This window comes from Aspergillus homomorphus, assembly GCF_003184865.1.
Source record: "Aspergillus homomorphus CBS 101889 unplaced genomic scaffold BO97scaffold_7, whole genome shotgun sequence".
Taxonomy (NCBI): Eukaryota; Fungi; Ascomycota; class Eurotiomycetes; order Eurotiales; family Aspergillaceae; genus Aspergillus; species Aspergillus homomorphus.
Window position 1 is genome coordinate 90,239 of NW_020291893.1, and position 23,912 is coordinate 114,150.

Sequence of the window (23,912 nt, forward strand, 5' to 3'; positions counted from 1 at the left end):
CCAAATAATTGGCTCTGAGGACTCCAAACTGAGTAGCCCCACTCCTCTGCAGAAGATATGGAAATCGATAGTGTAATTTGATCGATCCGAGGGCGAAAAAAAAAAAGTTGGGCAAAACCCCCAGGGAGTTTGACGAGGACAAATTAGACAAGTGCCCACAAAGCAACAATCCACAACCAGCTGCCCAAGATGCCCTTATTACAATCCCCAGTGCACCAAATCCCCTTAGCGACACCCACAAAGCCGGCCGTCGCCGATGTCACCTCGAATCTAGGCCCGTGGATCCACCCTCATCTTGAACAGGGGGTGGTGCCGGTCAAGGGCCGGCAACTGCGGGCGTCGAAACCCATCCAAAGGGGCGAGCGGTTGCTGGTCGACACGCCCTACGCCGTCATTCCCGCGGTGGATGACCCCAGCACCAGCGACGCTCTGATGTGCAGTAATCCCACCTGCAACCGACGGATGCCGTGCAACGCGAATCGCATCGCCTGCCCGAAGACCTGTCTGGCAGATGTGATGTGGTGCAGTGAAGCGTGTCAAGCCGCGGATCATTCGCGACATGAGTTCGAGTGCACCTGGCTGCACCGGTTTGCAGCCTCCATTCGCTCGAAATGGGGCGAGTATGAGTTTGGGATGCTCTGGCTGATTGTGCGCATTCTGGCTGCGCGACAGCTGGAACTGTCGGCCGGAGAAAGTGATCTCGTTCTCAAGGGCACTGATACCGCTCATGGGCGTGGGTTCGCCCAGGGCTGGCAAGCTATGCAGTCCTTCTGCGGATCGGAGGACTCGTGGTCGCATGCCCAGGTGCGATCCTGGACCGCGCTCGTGAAGAAGTACCTTCGTGCTAGCCCGGCTTTGCCGCATAACCTGCCGGACAGTGATGTGGTCAAGCTCATCTGTCAAGAAGAAGCTAATTCGTTTGGCTTGTACCCCCGCGAAACGGGCCTGTATCCCGTCCCCCCAGATGCCCTCAACAGAGGCGAGCAGTTCGGTGCCGCAGTCTATCCCCGTGCGGCCATCGCCAATCATTCGTGCGGTCCGAATGTGAGTTCTAGTGCACGATGTAGATTGTGTTATTACTGATCTGGGAGTAGATAATGCATCAACCTGACCAACACGGTCGCATGGTGTTCACTGCGGCGAAGGATATCGCGGCGGGTGAAGAATGCTGTATCTCATATTTCGATTTGACGAAGCTCACGGACCTTAAAGCAAGACGCGAGCATCTGCAGACTCTGTTTCGATTCGTCTGTCAATGCCCACGGTGCCAAAGTGAGGAGCCTCCGGTAGAGGAGCCCGAATGGGTGGCGATGCCTTTTGGGGACGATGAGTAGACGGTGGGAGCGATAGGACAGGCTGGCACTGCCTTATATCAAAATTATAGCGACTTGTTAATAGACAATGCAACAGATATTAGCAAAATGAATGATCGATGCAGGATGAGGCAATCAGTGAAGTCATACCAAGACTGCAGCTGCAAGTCGACCATCGCATCCCTGCTCATAGGTCTGAACCCCGCTATTGCACCCCACCATCGCGCTTAAAGAAAAAGTGCACATATAAACGCCCACAAGGGACACCATCTCTGCAGAATGTAGAACAGACACAAAGTCGAAAGCAGGAACCGCCTGACATGCAATCCAGCACGACTAAAATCCCCGATACGGTGGTTGAGGAAGAGCGCGTGCTCTCGGCTGGGTCGCAGCATCTGCATCGCAAGCTGCGAGGTAAAGAGGTGCAACTTCTGGCGGTGGGAGGCGCCATCGGCACCTGTATGTCTCAGGTCCTTTTCTCTTTGGTAGGGTTGGGTACTGACGAGAATAGCTTTGTTTGTCCAAATGGGCGCGGTGCTCCCTAAAGGTGGACCGGCCGGACTGCTCCTGGGGTTCGTGGCCTATGGCACTATCATCCTGGCTGTCAACCAATGCTTCGGTAGGCTCAAGCAGTTTATTACGGTAATTCATTATCCTTGCTGATTTATCTAGCGGAGATGGTTTGTTTTCTTCCCATCCCGTCGCCATTTGTTCAGCTGGCGGGTCACTGGGTCGACGATGCCCTAGGCTTCGCTATGGGATGGAACTTTTTCCTAACGATGGGTGAGTGGTCACTCCCGATGATAGTGGCACTTCCATATCTCTAATCCTGCTTTAGCTCTTGGTATTCCATATGAAATCGTTGCGATTAATGTGCTCCTCACTTACTGGACTGATCGAATACCTGTGGCAGCAGTCGTGGTTGCTGTCATGGTTATATACGGGTATCATTTGCTGCTTCTTTGATTCCGCGACCGTGCTAATCCTCATAGCATTCTCAACACGCTGACCGTACGGTACTTCGGAGTCGCTGAGTTCTATCTGTCCATCTGTAAAATTGTATTGATGCTGGGTCTCATCTGCTACACCTTCGTGACGATGGTTGGAGGAAATCCTCATCATGACGCTTACGGCTTCCGCTACTGGAAGGATCCAGTAGGTCTGTCCTGATCGCCACCAAGCCAATCACTCACATTACTTAGGGCGCCTTTGTCTCATATCTCGTAGCAGGAAATACGGGACGATTCTGTGGAGTCCTGGCATGCATGATCCAAGCTTCATTCACGTAAGCTAATTAGATTTCCCAGCTCCAAATGTCGCCATGGCCAGCTAACATTATAACCTCCAGCATGGTCGGACCGGAATACATCTCCATGACTGCTGCCGAAGCAGAGCGCCCCCGAGTTATTATGCACAGAGCCTACTCCTCGTTCGTCTGGCGACTGATGATTTTTTTCATCGCAGGCGCATTATGCATGGGGATCGTTCTACCGTACGATGACCCGACCCTCGCCGCCACGATCGCAGGAACCCGTAAGGGAAGTGGAACCGGTGCAGCGTGAGTCCCTGACCTGATTTCACCCGACACGCGCTTCCATATTCATTCTCCCCAAAATAACACACACAACCCACACTTACAATCGATTACAGATCCCCCTACGTGATCTCCATGACCCACCTCTCAATCCCCGTCCTTCCCCACATCGTCAATCTGCTCATCCTCACCTCCGTCCTCTCCGCCGGCAACAACCTGATTTACTCAGCCTCGCGCACCCTGCACGGACTCGCCCTAACTCGCAAAGCACCCGCGATCTTCACGCACTGCACCGCCCGCGGTCTGCCCATCTACGCCATCCTCGTCACCATGGCCTTCTGCCTCCTCGCCTTCCTGCAGGTGCAACACACCTCCGCTACGGTGCTAAACTGGCTCGTCAGCGTCATCACCGCCTCTTATCTTCTGAACTACTTCGGGACGTGTGTGACGTATCTTCATTTCTACGCCGCGCTGAAAGCGCAGGGGGTGGATCGACGGACGTTGCCTTATCGCGGATACCTGCAACCGTACGCGGGATGGCTTGCGGTTGTCGGGACCGGGGTGATGGTTTTGGTGCTGGGATGGGAAGTATTCCTCAACGGCAGATGGAGTATTGAGACATTTATATTGGACTATGCGATGATTGCTGTATTTGTGGTGCTGGGGATGGGGTGGAAATTGGGGAAAAGGACTGGATGGGTGAGGCCGGAGGGGGCGGACTTGGGGGTCAAGGGGTTACGGGCTGAGATAGACGAATATGAACGTTTGGTAGGGCTAGAAAGATCGAAGAAAAAGCCGAGCTGGAGGTGGAGGGCTTTTGACAGATGGTTTGAATAGCCTGGCTCTTTTAGATCGCGGATATAGTTCTTAGTCAAAAGTCTGCATAATTCCGGTTGCGCGGCAACCCAACCAAATCTTCTTCCCATACAAAAATATATATAATTCAGATATTCTGTAATTGTAAGCAACGAAACTTAAAATTAGGCTATATACATCAATTTTCCGCCAAATCAAGCAGTTTGAACGGCGTTTCAAAGCCTTAATACTTCGTATACCACCCTTTTGCCTCGAGAACTGCCTCTACACGGTTTATCATACTCTGTACAAGCGATCTTTGGAAATCCAGCTTTATCTCGTTCTAAGAAAGATATAACGCCTCCCACAGTAAATCAGTCTTTATATCATCCCCCCCACGGTCGAATTCAAGCGTTGGATTCTGTGGAAAAACGCCTTCTTTGAGAGGAAACTACATGTGTTCTATCGGGTTCAAATCTGGTGAGTACGGCGGCCAATCCATGACTTCTAAGCTCTCTTTTATAAACCACTTCTTGACTTTCTTGGCTGTATGGATCGGGGCGTTATCCTGCATAAATATAAGATGCTCTGAGGCCATTTGATCACGGATTTCCGGAAGAAAACCCTCTAAGACCTTAAGGTAAGAGTTCGCGGAGTAACCAAACTTCTTTGCCTCAAAATCTTGCTCCAAACGAACCAATTCGGACCGTTTTTCACCCCAAAAAGCAGCCCAAACCATAACTCTGAGATTCTTGCCCTTTTGAACTGGTTGTATAAACTCTTTTTTCTACTTTTCGCTGTGGTGGTTAAGCCGGAAAACCCAGCGGTTTTGTTGGCTGCTCCCGAGCTCAACTGAACACTCGTCCGACCATATAATTTTACACTAATCTGTGTATGTATAGCTTTGATATTTGAGCGCCCAAGCAAGCCGTTGCTTAGCCACATCCTCCGTTAATCTCGGGTGTTTTTGGGCTTTCCACTTATTATATCCTGACTCCTTAATCAAGCGAGTTACCGTACTGCGGCTAACGGTGATATCGAGAGAATTAATCAACCTCGTGTATGTTTGGAAAGGATCACGCTTGATAGATCGAATAATTGACCGTTTGAGCCTCTCGTCAATCAATTTGGGCCTGCCTGAGTGCGGTTTGGATTGGTGACGAACTCGTGAAGTTGATCGATATATGGTTGCAAAAACGGTTTGAACAGGTATTTCGAGGGCCTTGGCAATTTCAGTCGGTTTTCCACCACCATCATATACTCCTTTGATATACGCCCGGTCCTCCGGAATCAGCTCCTGATTAGGAAGATAATCAAGGCTTAACGGAGTCAAAATACGTGTTTTCATGGTGTTGGTGGTTGATTCAAAAAGCTTCATCAAATCACGCGTTTTGGCGCGTTCCGCCCTTAGCGCGTTTTTATGCAAACTTTTGCCGAGGTACTGTACATACTTCCTCGGAAAATGACTATGCTCCAAAGCCTCGCTGTTTCCACCGCAAACCTTTTCCCATTAACCACATACTGTACAACTACAACCGCAGCCCGATAACTCATCGCATCACCTCCCTCAATCCCCTTGCGCAGCAAATCTTTTGTGTTTCTCCAATCCACGAAGCCTAACGCTTCGACATTCTCTTTCGTAATCAGCTTCTTCAACTTTCGGTGCACTGCCCATCAAGCTGAAATTCGACAGGCCCTATATATGGCTGCTTCTTTCGCTTGTATACCTCCTCGGTAGCGAATTGTCTCACTGCCTCACACAGATTATACTTCACCTTCATCTTCAGGCTAGGTGGTAAGGAGTTGGCATACTCCGTCAGATTGTGGTCGAGGAACGCAGGCCGTGACTCGACCTGAAACGCCATATCGATGTTATCACCCAGGTATCGGAGGAGGGAGTTTGCGAAAAAGGACTTGGTATAGGAAAACTCGGCTGTATGAAGCGGGTGACATTTCTCCGCAATGGCCTGGCGAGTTTCGCCGCTTAAGGAATCAAGCAGGACCGTTTGCCCGTCGGTTGGGTTGAGTGAGTTTGTCCAAGGGCCCAGAAAAAGTGGCGAGGTGCGGGGAATGGGCCCAGCAATCCGGGTGTGATTAAGGGCTCTCGCAGTGGAGGGCAGAGTAGATATCTTGCTCAAATCATGGCCTGGGAACATGCTTGCGTTGGCCTTTTGAGCTGCTTCAGCGTGCTTTGTTGCAGAATATTCGACCGTCATCCTGGAGTGGTCGGGTTCGAGGAGGGAATCATTCTGAGATAGGGAGCCGTAGCCTGCGAAGTGTTCATCGGCGCCTTCGCCTGGACAAACTCAACAATGATTAGCAGCACTAGTGGTCAGGCAGGACTAGGTGGGTGGTTGTATACCTGTGGCAACAACCCTGAAGCCAGCATTTTGTGCGACATCCGCCAGGGCGAGCTTGCCGGCACCATTTACGTCCGCTTGGGATGCTTCGCTGTAATTGACGCGCAGTTGAAGATGAAGCAATGCTGCTGAGAAATACTAGTTTGGCTTATCGAGCAGTCAGCGACGAGACTTCGCATCTTACCGAATGTTTGTTTAGTTGTCTGGTTGAATCGGTGGCCCAAATGACGGAAGGTTAAGTTTGAGCACCTGGTAACTGGCAAGTTGCAACTGAGTGAAGATGGACCGGTTCCGGCGGATCTTGGAAGAAGAAAGTCAGAACCGAGTGGGAACGGAAGTGCACAACAAAACAAAACAACACAGTGGCACATTCGGAACCGAGACCCCCCTGCACGGAACCGGTCCGAATTGATGCCATTCCCACTTTGACGTTGCAAGGCCATGCTGCCATTGGACCCTTTGAGTTCATACTAAGGGTACTAAGGGCAGTTAACGTGCACTGGAAGAGCAGCACGAGCACGCCTACTGTGGAAAATTATTCAACCGGTTCGATTTGAAGCCTGGCAGTTCAACTGATCGTCCCACGTCCCCGGCTCCACTCTCGAAACCTGGAGATGAAAGACCCTGCTCTTCCCTATGGCACCGTTCTCCGGGGTAGAAATAGAGCCCCGCGGCCACTACTGTCCTGGATTGCCTCGTGCTTCATCCCAACGCTGACAATATTCCTCTCTCGTTGATAGTGATCATCTGGCATATCTGGCACTATGTCGGCCAAGGAAGCCCCTGCAGCGGCAGACAAGGCCGCGTTAACCCGCACTGCGCAGGCTGTGGCTGCTCGCGAATATGAGCAACGGGGCTGGCTGGAGAGAAAAGTGAAGCCCAAGACTATCACCGCTCGATATCCATTTTAAGGGGGCGCCCTTGCTATATGCAACATGCGCCTTTGGTAGTTTGGGAGATGCCCTTTTCGGGTACAATTCTGGTATATCTCTTACCTACGGAAGTTCGCCATAGACAATGTTGATGTCAATCTTATCACAAAAATTATGTCAGGTCTCCTCGTGAATCCTATCTTTGTAGCTAGGTTCTTCAAGGACTACGGCGGCGCAGACGGATCGACATCCGGAGTCGATCCTTCGATTACCGGCATATCAGTCGCTTGTTTACAGGCGTCAGCAGCGGTGGGTGCCCTCATCGCCGGACGACTGGGAGACATTATCGGGCGCAAGAAGAGTGTGTTTGCATTGGCGGCTTCATCTACTTTTTCAGCGCGTTTATTCAGATGTTCGCTCCGGGATTGGCACCTTCATTGCCGGCCGCACGATCCAGGGCTTGGGTGTCGGGTTTCTCTCCATGACGGTGCCCATCATTCAGACGGAGATTGCTGCGCCGCATCGGCGTGGTATGATGGTGGAAATCGAGTATACCTTTCTCATTGCCGGATACATGCTCTCATGCTGGGTCGATTATGGATTCAACTTCCTCCTGCCAAGCGAGATGTCCTGGCAAGGATCGTTCATCATCCAGATCATCCTCTCGTTCATCTTGCTGGTCATGTCGTTCTTCCTCCCCTAATGCGCTTCCATATACAGCTGCTACCGTTGTCACCTGGTGGTTAGCGGATAAATGGGGTCGGAAGCCGTTGCTGATACTTGGAGGTGAGTGCCTTTCACCCCTTCTTTGGTTTGCTTATACTCTCTCGTTCTCTTGCTTGAGGGTCACTAGCTCACAATTTTACCCAACCAGGCATTGGAATGGCAGTACTGTCCAGCATTGTCTGCGCCTTCACCGAAGCCAATCTGGACATCCACACCCGCGCTGATGGCCAGTATGCGTTTGTGATGCTCTACAACATCGTGTACGGCTTCACCAGGGGTCCGATGCTGTGGCTTCTGCCCGCCGAGATCTTCCCCTGCGTGGCCGTAGTAAGGGTATGGCGCTGGCGACGACGAGTAACTGGGTCTTCAACTTCATCATCGGCATGGTCTCCCCAGATGCATTGGCTGGAATACATGGATATTTCTACCTCCTGATTGCCGGATTCTGTCTCTTCTCGGCCGGGCTGGTGTACTTCTACTATGTGGAGACGGCCAACAGTAGCCTGGAGGAGGTCGCGGAGTTGTTTGGCGATACGGCCTTTACGGATGCGGATGGGGAGAAGATCAGGGGTGTCTCCGAAGTAAGGACTGATCATGGCAAGGATATGGTATAGTCTGTGGCGATGTTATGGGGGGCGACTGGTTGCTGCTTGCATTACTGATGCTACTCTACGACGCTATGTAGTTGACTTGTGTACATGACAATTCGTCTTTTTGTACTAAGCAGAGCTTGGAATATAGGTATCATCTGCATGTATCTTTCGATTTTTATTATACTTGTCCCAGACCCCTCGATATAAATGAAACAGGACATGATACCCTCACAGACAGATCGAGATATATGTTTTCCGAAGCCTCCAAATGTAACGACATGATAGAGCCGTCCCAATTAAGCATCTTCGCTTTGAATGGCTAATTCAATAGCCTCAAGTTTGGAAAATATACTATAGTGTCAGTAGGGTTGCATGCCGGGGTATGTTGCGAATTGAGTTGATATCGTGGCATTGCTCTTCAAGCACTTGGGAGACTTTCGGCTTTATGTTATTCACTAAAACTATGTATAGCAGTACATCAACTAGCATCATTGGTCTAGTGGTAGAATTCATCGTTGCCATCGATGAGGCCCGTGTTCGATTCACGGATGATGCAATCTGATTTCTTTTTGTCCAGCCCATAAAATCCTCAACAAGCTGACAGATCAATACCGTCAATTATATCATGATAGCTAGCGCGTCAGATAAGGAACTTCTGCTGCTTTGTTATTGTTCTAAGCTGCGAACTGGAGAGCACCACTTATTACGCATACCGGGCACTATGTACACAAACAATTGAATGTATACCCCGCAAATTGCAAAGAACGTAGCAGGGCAACGAAATATTTCCCTTCTATTCAGGACTATCTTCTCTACATCGACGTCTCAGCTTTTCCTTAAAGATACATATTTAAACATCCCGGGCAGCCCTCTCTTGCTGCACTTATCACCACAAGATAGTCCAGACGTCGATCGATACGACTACATGAATAATGTCCTCCTATTCGTTTCACCCAAACCTAAGGCAATATGCGCTCTGGAGGCCGGAGGCTCTGGAGGGTCTCCGGGCACCAGTGAGACGCGTTTGGGTGGGGGATTTTCGCTGCCAAGTGTGTCATTGTAGCCACGCCCAAGGCGATCTCTTTCAGTGTCCTGAATGCTTTCACTGTTTTCACGGTGTCTGCCTCAATATGGTGCATCGTCAGCATATAGGACTGGGCATAGAGCTGATCAACGGATGTCTCGATTGTGGCCGGCCCTGGTGCGCGGAGATACCAGTGGAGCTCACTCCGCAGTGGCAGCGACAGAGATTCCCCTACGAGGTCCAGAGGGATTCTCGCAATGACTTCGTGTGCACCTTCCGCGGTCGAGATGGGAAGCCCTGCGGCGTCACCTCTGCTCTTTGGGCGGGATTTGAAGCGCATCATTGGGCTGTCCACGAAAGCTGCCCAAGGCCACTCAACCTGATATCACCAGAGCGATACTAGTTCTTCTGGTCGTCATCACGCGATGCAAAGGTAACGGAAAGTTGAAAAGTTATGGCGTTACCCGATATGAAACATGTTCTTCGTAGTAGATGTAGAAGTATCAATATCGATGGTAAATAGAATGTCCCGACCTCTACAGTAGAGGTGTAGACCACCCGATGCATATGTTGAGTCAAACGAAGGTCACTCTATCGTCCCACGCTTAGTAAAACCAAAGTCGGCATGCTGCACTCATGTGGCATATCAGAGATCCTCAACCAAAGAATGGCATGTTCAATGTCCATGGTCCAATGTATGTATCCGCAGGCAAATAGGCCAGGGTTCTAGATATCTCAACAAGAAAATAGATTCTAGCCAGGATGTATAGAATAAGTGTCGGGTGAAGGACATAAGCACTAACATGTAAGAGGGGCATGTATGACATTGATGATACCGCGAAAGACATCGAACCTTTCAACCATCCATCTTTGATATTCTCTGCCCGGACCTGGCGACTGAAAGGAGCGTGGTTGAAAAATGCCACGATATGTGGCTCGATATGCGAATACTGGTCCGGGTTTTGCTCCAAGATGCGCCTGATGTCTTGCAGGATATGTGTCCGCACAGCCTCGTCCGGCATCGGGTCCGACTTCCGCGTGCGGGGAGTGCTGTAAACGGCCAGCTCGAAACCTGGAATGAACCCGGGAATAAGGCTGTGCAGTTCCGGTAGATACGGAAAATCGTACTGAGTATGTGCCGAGCCCCGGTTGAAATGAATTGTACCTCCGGGGAAGCCAGTATTGTTGACGACCGCCACATTTTTCCGGTGTTGATGTATTTGCCAAACAGGCGTTGCTCTGAGGTGCTGAGGTTGAGCCAAGACGTCAGGAAGTCGAGCTTGGGGGGGATAGCGATCAGTAGCTTTTTGGCGAGGACATGCCTGGTGCCGTTGGGAATATACAGCGAGGGCAATGTTATAGTTCTTCCTGCTACTCCCATTTCCCGACTCGCGGGTGTATAGCTCGAGGGCGGTATGGTCGGGAGGGTCATAGGAGCTAGGCGTGAAAGCATCTTCGATCACATCGGATGGCACCGTTCGAAATACTTCAAGGACCGGTTTGGACAAGAAATCCCCCGCCCCTGGACTCGCCAGGTAGATGCTGGGCAGCGCAGCTTGGATTTCGTATTTCTCCACAAACCGTCCAAACTGCATGGACAAATCCCTGGGGATTGGTCTCGGAAGAAGTATCGCAAAATAACCTCGAGGAAGCGAGTGGAGGTTTCTCATTCAGTGGGATGCCAAAGCGTGCGAAGTCGCTCCTGACCCACGTAGTGTTGGGGAAGATTGCGGCGCCAAAGTCCATGGCATTGCCCGTGGTGGGATCCACATAAACATGGACATGACCACCGAGTCGGCCCTCTTTTTCGACAACAATCACCGATTTGCCCTTGCCCTTGAGATTGATAGCGCAGTATGTGCCTGACGAGTCACCACCAATGATGGCTACATCGCGCTTGATAGTAAGATCAACACTGACCGAGGTAGCTGACTAGATAGTATTCAATACCCAGAGCCATGTGAACATCAAGCACAGGGAAGATTGCATGGCTGGTGGCGGGAGGGAGACTCGTATCCGAGTATTCCGCAACTGCAAGACGTTGGTCGGTTATCATTCTTGGAGAGAACTAGAAAACGGGATGAGTATAATCCTTTGCGCAGTCTCGAATCTCACATGTATGCACGCTGACACTATTGATCAGCATGTGTCTCTAATACTGAATGGTGATGCCTAGGTACCCTGAGCATGAAAATCTTATTGTACTCCAAGTATACGTAACGAGCGAAAGCATGTCCGCCATCAACTCAGACGGGCCTTCAATCTATATGCTAAAGATCTAGCACTTGTATTTGTCCACAATGAAGGAAGCCATGCACTTAACGCTTTACCTTATCTGTAGCCACACGCGAGGAGGTGTAACCCCCGTATTTCTTGCGGGACATGAGGTTGGTTGTATGACCGACCTGCGGGATGAACGTGGTATAGTATCCCTGCCACGCAAGGAAGCATGCTGGCACGGTTCGCATGAAGACCAGAATATGCATTGTTTGATGCGTGGATGTGCATGGCATAATAATCTCCGATCCATCTGGCCGAGCCTATGCCGACTCTGTGCGTGCTGAATGACTTGTGATGATTCATGAGTGCAAAGATGACAGCATTCGCTTGATGAATATCGTCCATAATACTGCAGATGAAGACTGGATCGAATTGCGCACAAGTATGAGCATGTCTTTCTCAGGACAAGCGAATAGAAGATGATGAATGTAAGTCCTTGTAACTATCAGGACGAGCTGAGGCTCAATCTTGTCCAGTCGTCTCATGAGACAATCGATGGACTGGAAGCAGATAAATACCGGAACCAAGGAATGCAGCGGGGTAGACGAGAAGGGTGGAGGCTCTTCAACACTGACGATAGCAATATCTGAAACCCTTCTACCTGATGTCTCTTCTGAGAATAGAAACTCGAGAACGCGCAGTCGGTGATGTGTTGCCGGGCCACGTCAAATGCAGTGAATTCTGGCCCAAGGTGCCAAGTGATGCCTGATCATGGCCGCGTACACAGTCACAGTTTGTCTTGTCGTCATTTAGCAACATGACTGGGGCGGACACATCGATGTTTTGGTACTGGGTCAAATAGCCCCTCTGAGTACGGCTGGTGAGATGCTGCTCAGAATTCCAAATACGGAGTCCCAAGTATTTGAAATAAAGTTGAATTAGGTTCGGCAGAGCCTCTTTGCTGACGAAAGATACGAGAAAGGCAGAGAAAGTCTCATTTGTGTAGGGCTTGGCTGCGGCAACTGGCCAACTCAGCCTCCTTTCCCTTCCTTTACTAATACGCTGCAATTTCCCCCCACCACCGAGTGACTGACTCGACTGACTCCCTCATTTCTCGCTACACAACCAAAGCTCGACCACGTTGTTTGTCTGGGTAAGTATGCCAAGCCATATGACCCTGCAGGAGCTTCAAGCGACCGGATACAGACTGCGACGCTCCCACGAGAAGTCCAGGAATGGGTGCCTCAGGTGTAAGCAGCAGCGCAAGAAGGTACGCAAGGCTGATGAGCCCTACAGCCCTACTTGGCAATTTAGTGCTGACATCGAATTACCCTCCAGTGTGATGAACAGACGCCGAGCTGCTCTAGATGTACCAAGCGCTCATATGTCTGTCGATACCAAAAGTCTCACAGCGAGGCAGAGTTGTCAGAGCAGGAGTCGATCCATTCGTCTGTCTCCGACTTGCCTGTAATTTCAGCTTCAGGGTCGCCGGTCGGATCTTCGAATCATCGCTTCTCCGACCCCAGTCTTCTGCTTGGGGAACAAGCTGACTCTTTAGCACGTTCGAGTACGGACGACAAAAGACTGGGGTTAGACCCGTGCGTTCCAGCTCCCCTTGACGCCACCGAGCTCAGCCTCCTGGGCCATTACCTCTCTCACACTAGCCAGACCATCCCCTTCGACGATCTAGATCTCTACGCCCTGGCGGTCGGAGTCCCGAACCTGGCTTTCAAAAGTAAGGCTGTCATGTCCTCACTCCTAGCCTTGGCAGCAGCATGCAGGTCACACGACGTCGCCAAGCAGAGTCCGAACCCCCTGGACAGGCAGAGCCTCATGGAGATCAGCGAGCTACTCGCGCTAGCAGAGCGCCACCATAGGGCGTCTCTCCATCACATCCAAGCCGCCATGCAAAGCTCAGACTTATACGATAACGTGCTCGCCAACGCCGCGTTGATGGTGTTGTACGCTTCCGCGAGCCATTCCATCCGCGTCCATCTGGCGGCTACTGCAAAACAGTCCGGACAGCGACTGCCGAACGAGCTTTTACCACAGCACTCACAATGGATCTCGTTCACACGAGCTGCTCATACTGCATCAACTGCAGTCCTCAACTACATCGTCGATCCGGCCACGCTCAGCCCTATGATCGATACACGATTGAAACTCCCGAGCGCGAACCTCAGCAGTAAGGTCTTGTCGCCGCAGAACGGTCCATCCGACCATACCAAACGTCTCTTTCTTCCCATAGTTGCATCGACGTACATCCAAGCATTCGAGAGACTACGCAAGCGAGCAGAAACGACGGTGGCTCTGCTGCAGAGCTCCGATCCCTTTGCAAGCAACGACCCACAGCTCCACGCATCGCTGGAAACCGTGTCTATACTTCAACAATGCGCTTCTACTGCTCTATCGACAAGAGAAAGGGACCCAACCACGGAGACTTCGAGCAACCGGGCGTTGTCTTTGCACAAATCATCTCGAGTCTCGCCATGGGTGGCAAGCTACATGATCAGCGTCACATCTATGGAGGCGCCGCAGGCGCTGCGCCGGATCATCATGTCGTTCCTGAACAAAGCGCCCGCCGACTATCTCAGCCTCGTCCAGTCGGTGCTTGACGCCCCATCGAATGGAATGACCCCGGACTTCCCGGGAGCGAAGATCCCGTCGCTCACTGCGGCACATGTGCTCGCCATGGACATCTTTGCGCATTGGCTGGTCCTGGTAATGTTATTGGACGGGGTGTGGTGGATTGGGGAGATTGGGCAGTGGGAGCTTGGCCAGATTGTGTCTCTCATGAAGACGAAGAATCCGCTGGGCCAGTCGGCAGAGACGGGCGAAACGTGGTGGCCCGAAAGCATGTACATGGTTAAGCGAGAGCTCAGCCCCAAAGCCCACTGATGGATTTGGAATCACTCATGTATAACTACTAGAATAGGTCATTCGCTCCATGCCAAGTGTCTAGTCCACATCGCCGCCACGAATCCTCTTAACAGTCAGAGTAGTATAGACAAGACTGAGCATTCGGCAAAGAGCCTCATAGGCAATAGACTCTGCAGAACCATGGTGCACAAGAACCACTGCATGCCAAGGCCCGATTTAAGGGTCCAAGAAGGGAATACGCCCAAAAAGTGACACTATAAGTAGGGCTGAGGGGGATGGCGTATTACTAATACGCTCCGGCCAACCCCATACAGCAATTGCTACTGATAAGAGATGCAGTTGCGGCTGTGCAGTGCGTATGCGAGATGTCTTCTCACACGATCTGTATACTGACTTGGAAGAGCTCTTGGCGGACCAGTGCTCAGTTTGTGTGCTCGAAGCACAAAACTTAGAACTCTGAACGTATATAAACATCAAGCGCGACCCATGTCAATTCATCAACATTCAGCAGAACATCAGCTAGGAACACATCCAGTAGCAACATATTTAACAACTCTGATTCCTTCCAGCCGATATAAAAGCTCAGATCCAACTTCATATAGCCATCATGCATTTTATCTCGGCTCTTTACTCCGTCGCGGTGACCATCGCCCTTGTGCTCCCGGCCACGGCCGCACCCCAACCGATCACGAAGCGCGCACCGTCCGACCTCAGCTTGAATGCTCAACTGCGACTAGCAGACACGTATGTCTATCTTCGATAGCCGACCATCATATATATACCCTACTAACACATAGTACAGTGCCATTGAGCGCTATCAGCTCCTACCAAATGACAGCGACTTCGTCTTCAACTTCACCGGCAGCGAGGAAGTCCCGATCGCCAGCAGCCAGAACTGGCCAGCACTGGTAGGCGTCGGCGCCTCATTCAGCATCTCACAACTGCCGGGTACTTCCCCTACCATACCTTTTGCTAACTCTTCAACCACACCAACTAATTCACGTCCACAGCCTGCAGCATGAGCTTCCTCCACCTGCACCCGCGCGCCACCGAGCTTTTCGGCCTCACCTCGGGCCGCATCCTGTCAGAGATGGTGCCCCAGGCCGGCGTCCTCAACGCCGACGGCAAGCAGCGCGTTATCAGCGTAGAGCTCGGCCCCGGAATGGTGACCGTCTACCCGGCCGGCTCGTTCCACACGCAGGTCAACCCGGACTGCGAGCCGGCCAGCTTCGCGGCGGCGTTCACCTCCGACGAGTTCGCCGTGAGTCTGATCGCTGAGCAGACGTTCTCGCTGCCTGATGATGTGATTGCTCGCACTTTCGGGCAGAGTATTGCCGGGGAGGACATTGAGAAGGTGCGCGGTGCGATTCCGGCGAGTATGGCTATCCAGGTGGAGGAGTGTTTGGCTAAGTGTGGGAAGGAGAAACGTCGGGTTTGAGGGGTTGGGATTGGCTGGTAGATGGGAGGGTAGTCGGTGAGAGAGTCTGTGGGGGAATGTGGACACTTTTGTGCACTTTTGCTATGGACGAAACCACGAGGTAAAAGACACAGGCAAGGTGGTCAGCGATAGGGGGATTTTGAAGGTATTGGAAGGGGGAAGCTCGGAGGGTTGCTGAGAGGTGGATCTAGACATGCTGAGACGGGGATGATGCTTTTGCTTGTACAATAAAGTCTTGAGCGGAATCAAACTTCTCTGACAAGATACCTGAGCCACTATTCTCAACATCTACTTTGGTCCAGAACGCAATTTGATTGCGTCACACCCGCCATGATGTGATTCTGATGACAGTTGTAAAGCTGTCTGCTGCTCTTCATCTAAGGCAGTAACACCCAAATTGACCGTTCTCATAAGGTTCTTGGCCCCTGATCCGTGGAGCCCCTTTACCTCGGGCGAGGTCAACCCGTACACAAACTGTCTGGGAGACCCCGTCAACCGCGTGAGGCCCGGCCGGCACTTCGGTCTGTGGGATGCAGTCCGAATGATCCTGCGGGTGATGGCAGGGGTGATTGTCAGTTTGCTCACAGCCGGGGCCGGACTGGTCCTTGCTGTAGGGAAGGCGGTAGCAGTAGATGTGGGTGCAGCGGTAACAGTTCATGTGGGAGCAGTCTTTGATGCAGGGCAGCCACTGGATGCCAGATCACTGCGGCAAGTGCTCTGTTCAATCTTGGAGCGCCGTGCGCGCCGAGGGCTTCAAGCCTCTCTTTGGAGCTGGGGTCTTGGAAACAATTGAGCAAGAGCTCGCTACAAAATTAACTCAAGCTTCCATCGGCTATGATGGTAGAGAGGTCACGAACGTTGCTGACGAACAAGAGCCCATGGATCCGGGACACAGTCAATCCAAGTCCAGCCCCGCAGGGAGCCTGGGAAAGACAAGGGATCTGGCGTAAGCGGCACCACCGGATCGGCGTCCTGCAGTAGCGGTCTCAAGCCGCCCATCTTTGGCAAGGGTTATGCCACCTCGTCCAGCGCCAGACGGTCAATATCATCGTCCACTGACCAGATAAGCACTGCGCCATAAAGCCAGGGGAGATTGCGACAAAGAGAGGACATGCGCATTTGCAGAAACAGAAGATACTCCAGATGAGCTTACCCCAAGTACACCGGGTACCATTTGCTATTGATTGGGACAAAGACAATTGATGCCAATCATTGATGGCGAAACCCAGACCTGGTTAAGCAGAAAACGAGTGGCTGGACTGCAATGCGCATCGGTAATCCGAAGGTGCCTTGCCCTAGTCAAGCGCGACCGCGAACAACAAGACGAACTCCAGTCATAATTCATCCACGACATGGTATATAACAAATCAGTGGGGAATATCCTCATTCGAATCGAAATGTTCCCTGGCCCAAGGGCTTCGCAGGCGAATCGCTCGACCCTTATAAAAAAAGATAAATGGGATAGGCACGAGCAAGATGGCGATGAATCCAAGTAAACTCGATGCCCACTCATAATTCAACTTGTTATACATCTGCGTCGCGAATAGCGGAAATCCAGCTCCCACGATGTTACGCACGAGAATGACGCCCGCTAATGCTGAGGCCGAGTAGGTTTGGTAGCTGTCAACCACGTAGTTCAAGATACTGAGAATGACGATATACAATCCCGCACCAAAGAAAACCGAGGCAATGATCGGGACGATCCAGTGCACCGAGGAGTAGCTTGTCCATCCAAACCAGAAGAGACTGATGGGAATGAACAAAGCCCCCAGCCGGGCCATCCACATGCGGGCTTCGGGGACACTCAGACCATCGTGCGCAGCGACAGCATGACGATAGTAACGTTCTTGGAGAAAGTGAGCAGCAAAGGCGAGCAAGGGTCCGATGGCAATACCCAGGAAGCAAAGACCCTGTTGACCGACATTGAAGCCGTGGCCGTGGGGAGCTCCGAAGACGAGAGGGAAGGCCTCATTGAAGAGGTAGACAAGACCGTAGAGGAAACCGTTGAAGATGGCGGAGAAGAGGGTGATGGGTTCAGTGAACAGGAACCGGATGGGTCGCGTCAAGGTAATGCCCAGCAACTGGTGCAGCCCCTTACGGTCATCTCCATGAATATCGTTCGTAGATTCAGCAGAGCGCAGTCCTTCCTTCTCCATCTGCCGACAGATCTTGGCAGTCTTGCGCTGCAGTCGAATGGAATGGCGAGTTTCGGGGATAGTGAAGACCAGAACCATCCAGAATCCACCACTGATAGCCATCATGACCCAGAAGATCCAGCGCCAGCCCAGGTTGAGACCGATGTAACCGCTCATAACCAAGGCTAGGGGAGGACCAGCAGTACTGCTGAGGCCGTACACCGCCATGGGCCACCCACTGTGGTCGCGTTCCCACAGGTCACTGATCGTACCGCCCGTGTTGGTCAAGGGGGCACCACCGGCCAATCCAGCAATCAACCGGCAGACGAGAATGGTCCCGATGTTGGGGGCCAGGGCTAAGGGCAACTGGAAGATACACAAGATGAACCAGGAGACAATGTAGACCGGCTGGCGCCCGAAGCACTCCGACAAGGGGGCAAGTAGGACAGGGCCAACCGCATAGCCCAGGACGTAAAGCGACAGGCACAGGGTGGTGACCTCGCCCGAAACGTGGAAGTGATCGGCGATTTGCGTGGCGCCCGACGAGAAAGCCCCGCAGCACCAGGTGGTAATGACATTGAGCATGCTCACGAATACGGTGATGTACCACTTGCGCCAGAAACCCCAGCAGCGCGGACTGTCCGGGTCATGGTGGTCAAAGGTGATGCGCAGCGGCAGGGCGACGTTCGGCTGTTGGCGGGCGCGGATAAGTGCTTCCTCCGCGGTCACCACGACGGGCAGCGATTCGTGCTGCTCGGTCTTCTCCAGGTCCTTGTGGTTCACCGGGGCAGCCATGATGGGCAACAGGACGAGGAGGCAACGCGGGAAAAGACAGAAATCCAGAAACTGACTTTTGGGTGTTTGAGGGAGGAGTGCTTTAAAGCTGAAAGGACCCAGTCATGTCTGGCTGTCGGTGACGTTCTGCAAGCATTGCTGGCTGGCCGTCGTTAGATTCTCAGCCGGTGAACCGATGACCAAGTGGCCAATGAGTGGACGCGGTGGGTCAGCAGCATTTCTCCAGAATGTAAGGAAGGATGGAGACTATGGGGGTGAACCATGAATCTCCCAAACCAATTGACCTTCCATGTTCAAAGGATCAGGAAGCGAACTAGTTGGAGCCGGAAGGCGAGGAAGAATGGAGATTGGCAAGTTGGGGGAAGTTCAAGATTGTGGGCAAGTTGGGGACAAGTTTTGGCTGCAGGCGGAAAACAAGCCTCGGTCAAGCTTTCCCAAGTCGGGTGGCGTAATTTAGCCTGAATCCGGGAATATTCATTGATTGATTGACTGATTGATTGATGATGATGATTGATGCAGACAGAGATATGGGGCCGCTGAGTCATTCATGTTAACTTACCCCGGGGGGTCAAGAAAGTAGAAATGAGTTGAACCAGGTCAGGTGATCCGTTGTCCAAGCAAGCAGGATTGCCGACCGGGGCAGCCATTCTGGAATCTGCAATGATCGGTGAGCCGTCGTCGGCAGTCGGCATGAGAAGATGAGTGAAAGAATTTGCGAGATAGACTGACGGTCTAATACAGTCTGCAAAACAAACATTCTGTTACGCAATGCCTCAATGAACCCAATGCACCCATGACATTTTTCACAACTCCCCTCCACCTCCTCCCCAGTTCCTGGCTCGAGTAGCCTCTTAACGAGGGGTCCTTTGGTCTCAATTTCTGTTGGCTAATCGGCATTGTTCATCGTCATCGTTGCTCCGTCTTTTCCGTTTGGTCAATTCAGCCACAGCCCCGACTGCTTGGTTCCGCTTCTCGGCCTCTGCTGACTGATTCCAGTCTTGCCCTGCGCCGATCACGGCCTTCACATCGGTCCGACCCCTCGTTTCCATGTCCTCTCTGGGCCGCTGGAAGGTTGGCCGGTGTGATGGTGACTGTCACATAATAATAATCAGCCATCTTCATGCGGTGGGACAGCCTCTTCGTTCGTCCATGTCGTTCAGTGAATCCTCCGGCTGGTCTAGTGTCCAGTCCCCATCGACTCGAACAATGTCAGCCCACCGTTCATTTGAAACACAAGCCTGATACACACTCAGGTACCGTGTTGCCCTGCGGCCGGGCATCCTGCAGGTGGGCAGGATACGCGTCTGAGAACTTCCGTCGCTCAAGTATCACGAGTGTGAAATCGATGGTATGACAGCGCCAGACCGAGCGCCCGTACTTACCCAGACCAACTCAGGAAGTTACTCATGTCTCACTTGAAACCCCAGCCTTCTCCTCTCTCGGTCTGATCGTCCCTTGGCGGTGGATCTCGAGAGTCATGACACTGAGCGCAAGCGGATCGCTGCCCTTGCTTTGTCGCGTTGCATACTCCTCGCTTGGTATAGTGAAGCCTTTCGTGTAGACCGGGGTCGATGAATGCTTAGCGAGGCGCAGCGAACACGAAACATTCCTAACAGTACGGCATCGGCGCTTGGTCGTCGCACTCGCCATCAGAAACATAAACACAAACCTGTAGCAAACCGAAGCACACGTTAGAAATCAGACGCACAGAAACACAGAACCTCACGGAGTAAATTACCGGACCATGATCCCACGGTCAGACAGAAGCCTTCCACCGCAACACATGCACAACGATAGCGCGTTTATGGCCCGGCATATCCCTCAAACCTGGGTATAAAGGCCTGAACATCCCCCGCCTCAGCAACATCACCATCAGCACCACAGATACGAGTCAGATACAACCCACGACCTCAGCAACATGCGCTTCGCTCTCACCACTGCTTCGGTTCTTTCCCTGCTGGCTTTGGCCACGGCTCGCGTCATCAAGCGTGACATCCCCACCATCATCCAGGACTTGACTCAGGTCAACACGGATATTGGCTCTCTCAGCGCTGCCGTCTACAGCTACTCCGGAGGTTTGCCCGCCGCCCTCGAGATCCAGACTCAGGAGGCGGCCGTCGAGCACTCCTTGGATCAGGCCGCGGCTGACGTCAACGCCACCGCGGTGTTCACGATCTCGGAGAGTAACCGTGTGACTGAGGCTCTGACCCAGTTGGAGCCAGTCATGCGCAGCTCCATTTCCGCCCTGGTGCTCAAGGTGAGTTAACTTTCCGATATCTGCGAATTCCATAACATAATCTTGCACATGTTGCTCATCAAGAATACCTCCCTCAACGAGACCATGATACTGACGAAAGCCCAGCGATCCCTCTTCATCACCGCCGGCGTGGGGAGCACCATCCGGACCAATCTCCATGCTCTCAGGGTCAAGACCGATGCCTTGTCCGTGGCGCTGCAGGCCAAGGCGGCCGGACCCGACAAGGAGACCATTCGTCAGGGTACCGGTGATGTTGACGATGCGTACGACAACGCCATTGATGCCTATGACATGCAGATGTGAGGACATCTGCTGCATAGCCAGACAGCACCATCGACGATCGATGCTGAGCAGTTCGTAAGGCGCCTGGGGATGGATGGAATCATTGGCAATCGAGACATAGTAGTAAGGTAAATGGAATGCAAACACTGTTAAGGCAAGTTGCTTGCTCGAGTATCGCATGGAAGTAGGGAAATTGGCCTCAATTGTATTTCAAATGCTTTCAAGTCCTATTTGCCGCATCCTTGAATTAATGCCAATTCGCGGCTCTTCCTCGTTGCAACATTCTTCACGACGGGACATAGGGTCACTAGGCTTCTGTTCGAGGTCGTTGGAATGGCACGTAGTGAAATTGCAAAAAATCTCGGATTAACCCCAGACAAAGATAGCCCATTAAGCCTATCGCTTGCTAATCGGATACTTCGCCGCCTGCAGAAGCAGCTTGGACGCTCAACACGAAGTGTAGTTCCTTGGCTCATATGCATCGAAGCGCAGACTACCTCAGGAGCCTTGAGAGTGAAGTACGAACGGGCTTCCAGTCGTCTGTGCATAATTGTGGTCCGATGCTGCTCTTCTGAGTCGTGCAGTCTTCAACATGGCGTCATGTCGCCGTGGCTGAATCGACCCACGGTTGAAGTGGAGTGGCTCTGTCACCTGTCAAAGTGTAGCAAGCAAGGGGGAAGTCGGGTCCCGGTCGCGTTTCCAACATCGGCCAGCAAGGGGCGGTTAATTTGATTCTTGATCCTTGATCCTAATCGAGTTGAGTTGTCGAGCGAGGCAATCGTTCACTGTTGATTTCATAAATGCGCATGATAGCGTCCCCTGCAGTGCACTGCGAGGATAGCCATTTACTATACGTTGAAAATGGCATACGCGACAGAAAATGTGGCCAACACGAGGGCTCTTGTCACTACTCAGCCATCATCATCGGAGCAGGAATTCCCGGTCAGCTTCATCCGGTGAGAATGGTTGGTCGCAATCCGGCTTAGCAAGATAGGCGTTTGCATGGCCATAGATCTCCTGCGTGGAACACCGATGACAGACTTTCTCGTTCTAGAGAAGAACAGCGGCCTCGGAGGGACATGGTATGAGAACCGGTACCCTGGGTGCGCATGCGGCAGTAAGCTGGCAGATGACACTGGTCATACACGATCGCTCATGATGATCCAGTCCGCATCGCTTTATACAGTCTCTCATTTGAACAGCGCAGGAATTGGACCCGGGATTATGCTACCCAGAAAGAAATGCTGGTATGATCATGTGCGATAGTGAGACACCGACCGTACACTGAGCCAATTGACAGAAATACCTTAAGGATGTATCCCAAAAGTGGAACGTGCCTCGATATATCCGCCTCAACTCAACCGTGCTTGAAGCGCACTGGGATGACCACAAATTACAGAGGAGGTCCAGGTTTCCACCCATGGCCTTCAGGGTTCAGTCCAGCAGACATACCAGCTCACGGCCAACTTCCTTGTGTCGGCAGTTGGACAGCTCAATACCCCTACTGTCCTCTCATTCCGGGTCTTGACAAATTTCTGGGGATCCAGATGCACTCCGCCAGATGGGATAGCAGCTATGATGTAACCGGCAAACGGGTTCTCACCCTGCACCCGTGATATGGAGCACCCGCTGACAAGACACAGGCGCCTCGGCCGTCCAGATAGTGCCTGAACTGGCCAAGACTGCGTCGCAGCTCACAATCTACCAAAGGTCTCCCAAATGGATTGTCCCTCGCAAGGACCGATCCATCAGCCGAGCTGAAAAAAATCTTTTGACCTGGTTTTCGCCCTTACGCTGGTTGAAGCGCGCGGTGCCGATGTGGCTTCGCGAGTCCGTCCATGCTTATATCACGAACCCGGACTACTCCCAAACACAGATTGACTGGGTTCTTCGGTGGATGAAGGCTCGTGTGCCAAATAAGCCGGAGGGGTGGGATGCACTGACCTCGAGATATCCGCTGGGATGTACACGCATTCTGGTCTAGGATGATTATTATCCGGTGCTCAACCAGCAGCATGTCGACCTGGAAACTCGGCCCATTCAGCGGGTGACGGCAACCGGGATCGAGGTTAAGGGGCCGCACGTCCGAGAACTCGATTTGATAGTCCTCGCGAGGGGGTTTCAGACGGTAGACTTGCTATTTCAATGCGGATATACGGGGTGATGGCCGCCCATTGCAGGATATCTGGAGGTCGCCCAGGCGTATGGAGGGGTAGTGGCCAAAGATCTCCCGAATTTTGGGATACTCTATGAGCCCAACACGAATCTCGGTCAGGGAATGTGCCGGCTCGGAAGGTTCAAGTACTCCCTATCCAGACCACAACTCGATCCTTCATATGGTGGAAGCTCAGTCGCGGTATCTCCGTACAATGATTTCAGCTGTTGTGAGAGCCCGGCCGCAGGGGCAGACCTTGGCACTGCGCAACCGTCCTGATGTGCTTCAAGCATACAATGAGCAGCTCCAGAGTCTTTTGATAAGGACCACTTGAGCCGACCCTCGCTGTGGCACTTGGTACAAGAACGAGAGCTGTCGCAAATCCAATGGGAAGATCACATCGTGGAGGGGAGTGCCTCTAGCACGGCAAGTGGTCAGTCTGCCACTTATATCGACCGCATGCGGCGAATCCCGATGAGTGTGATTGTTTTCGGTCTGGTGGTGTTTATGGAGTCTTGCGGTGTATGGGCTGG

The 23,912-nt window shown here is 52.2% G+C and overlaps 9 protein-coding genes and 1 non-coding gene across 10 annotated transcripts; 7 read left to right on the forward strand and 3 right to left on the reverse strand.

The window, feature by feature from the left end:
• Positions 1 to 189: 189 nt before the first annotated feature.
• BO97DRAFT_385682 (general amino acid permease) lies at positions 190 to 3,684 on the forward strand (the record flags this gene model as incomplete). Its single annotated transcript, XM_025693491.1, has 10 exons — positions 190 to 1,044; positions 1,095 to 1,330; positions 1,612 to 1,772; positions 1,825 to 1,932; positions 1,986 to 2,096; positions 2,152 to 2,257; positions 2,306 to 2,468; positions 2,516 to 2,598; positions 2,662 to 2,871; positions 2,964 to 3,684. The coding sequence occupies 10 exons, from the start codon at positions 190 to 192 to the stop codon at positions 3,682 to 3,684; spliced, it is 2,754 nt and encodes a 917-aa protein (XP_025553923.1).
• Positions 3,685 to 5,294: 1,610 nt separating this feature from the next.
• BO97DRAFT_422123 (uncharacterized protein) lies at positions 5,295 to 6,445 on the reverse strand (the record flags this gene model as incomplete). Its single annotated transcript, XM_025696768.1, has 4 exons — positions 5,295 to 5,938; positions 6,005 to 6,140; positions 6,252 to 6,302; positions 6,362 to 6,445. 4 exons carry the CDS (start codon positions 6,443 to 6,445, stop codon positions 5,295 to 5,297), a joined length of 915 nt encoding a protein of 304 aa, XP_025553924.1.
• Positions 6,446 to 6,766: 321 nt separating this feature from the next.
• BO97DRAFT_412077 (uncharacterized protein) lies at positions 6,767 to 8,755 on the forward strand (the record flags this gene model as incomplete). The annotated part of the gene is made up of 8 exons (XM_025696216.1): positions 6,767 to 6,874; positions 7,007 to 7,235; positions 7,285 to 7,404; positions 7,595 to 7,660; positions 7,728 to 7,927; positions 8,089 to 8,181; positions 8,560 to 8,573; positions 8,668 to 8,755. The coding sequence occupies 8 exons, from the start codon at positions 6,767 to 6,769 to the stop codon at positions 8,753 to 8,755; spliced, it is 918 nt and encodes a 305-aa protein (XP_025553925.1).
• Positions 8,679 to 8,749, forward strand: BO97DRAFT_t77. The gene has a single exon. It is a non-coding gene; the product is annotated as a tRNA-Gly (tRNA).
• A 397-nt stretch (positions 8,756 to 9,152) lies between the features above and the next one.
• Positions 9,153 to 11,703, reverse strand: BO97DRAFT_412078 (uncharacterized protein; the record flags this gene model as incomplete). Its single annotated transcript, XM_025696217.1, has 5 exons — positions 9,153 to 9,596; positions 10,021 to 10,822; positions 10,860 to 11,103; positions 11,138 to 11,285; positions 11,548 to 11,703. 5 exons carry the CDS (start codon positions 11,701 to 11,703, stop codon positions 9,153 to 9,155), a joined length of 1,794 nt encoding a protein of 597 aa, XP_025553926.1.
• An 893-nt stretch (positions 11,704 to 12,596) lies between these two features.
• Positions 12,597 to 14,320, forward strand: BO97DRAFT_323440 (Zn(II)2Cys6 transcription factor; the record flags this gene model as incomplete). The annotated part of the gene is made up of 2 exons (XM_025691294.1): positions 12,597 to 12,707; positions 12,776 to 14,320. Coding segments are annotated over 2 exons (1,656 nt in total), but the record flags the coding sequence as incomplete, so codon positions are not given.
• Positions 14,321 to 14,924: 604 nt separating this feature from the next.
• On the forward strand, positions 14,925 to 15,755 carry BO97DRAFT_385688 (germin family protein; the record flags this gene model as incomplete). The annotated part of the gene is made up of 3 exons (XM_025693492.1): positions 14,925 to 15,061; positions 15,120 to 15,265; positions 15,328 to 15,755. 3 exons carry the CDS (start codon positions 14,925 to 14,927, stop codon positions 15,753 to 15,755), a joined length of 711 nt encoding a protein of 236 aa, XP_025553928.1.
• A 1,158-nt stretch (positions 15,756 to 16,913) lies between these two features.
• BO97DRAFT_256358 (MFS transporter) lies at positions 16,914 to 18,831 on the reverse strand. The gene has a single exon (XM_025690878.1). It carries the CDS (start codon positions 18,683 to 18,685, stop codon positions 17,123 to 17,125), a length of 1,563 nt encoding a protein of 520 aa, XP_025553929.1. The 5' UTR covers positions 18,686 to 18,831; the 3' UTR covers positions 16,914 to 17,122.
• A 1,772-nt stretch (positions 18,832 to 20,603) lies between these two features.
• Positions 20,604 to 21,245, forward strand: BO97DRAFT_422130 (mannoprotein; the record flags this gene model as incomplete). The annotated part of the gene is made up of 2 exons (XM_025696769.1): positions 20,604 to 20,942; positions 21,048 to 21,245. 2 exons carry the CDS (start codon positions 20,604 to 20,606, stop codon positions 21,243 to 21,245), a joined length of 537 nt encoding a protein of 178 aa, XP_025553930.1.
• Positions 21,246 to 22,256: 1,011 nt separating this feature from the next.
• BO97DRAFT_422131 (FAD/NAD(P)-binding domain-containing protein) lies at positions 22,257 to 23,208 on the forward strand (the record flags this gene model as incomplete). The annotated part of the gene is made up of 4 exons (XM_025696770.1): positions 22,257 to 22,341; positions 22,392 to 22,471; positions 22,525 to 22,699; positions 22,868 to 23,208. The coding sequence occupies 4 exons, from the start codon at positions 22,257 to 22,259 to the stop codon at positions 23,206 to 23,208; spliced, it is 681 nt and encodes a 226-aa protein (XP_025553931.1).
• Positions 23,209 to 23,912: the final 704 nt, after the last annotated feature.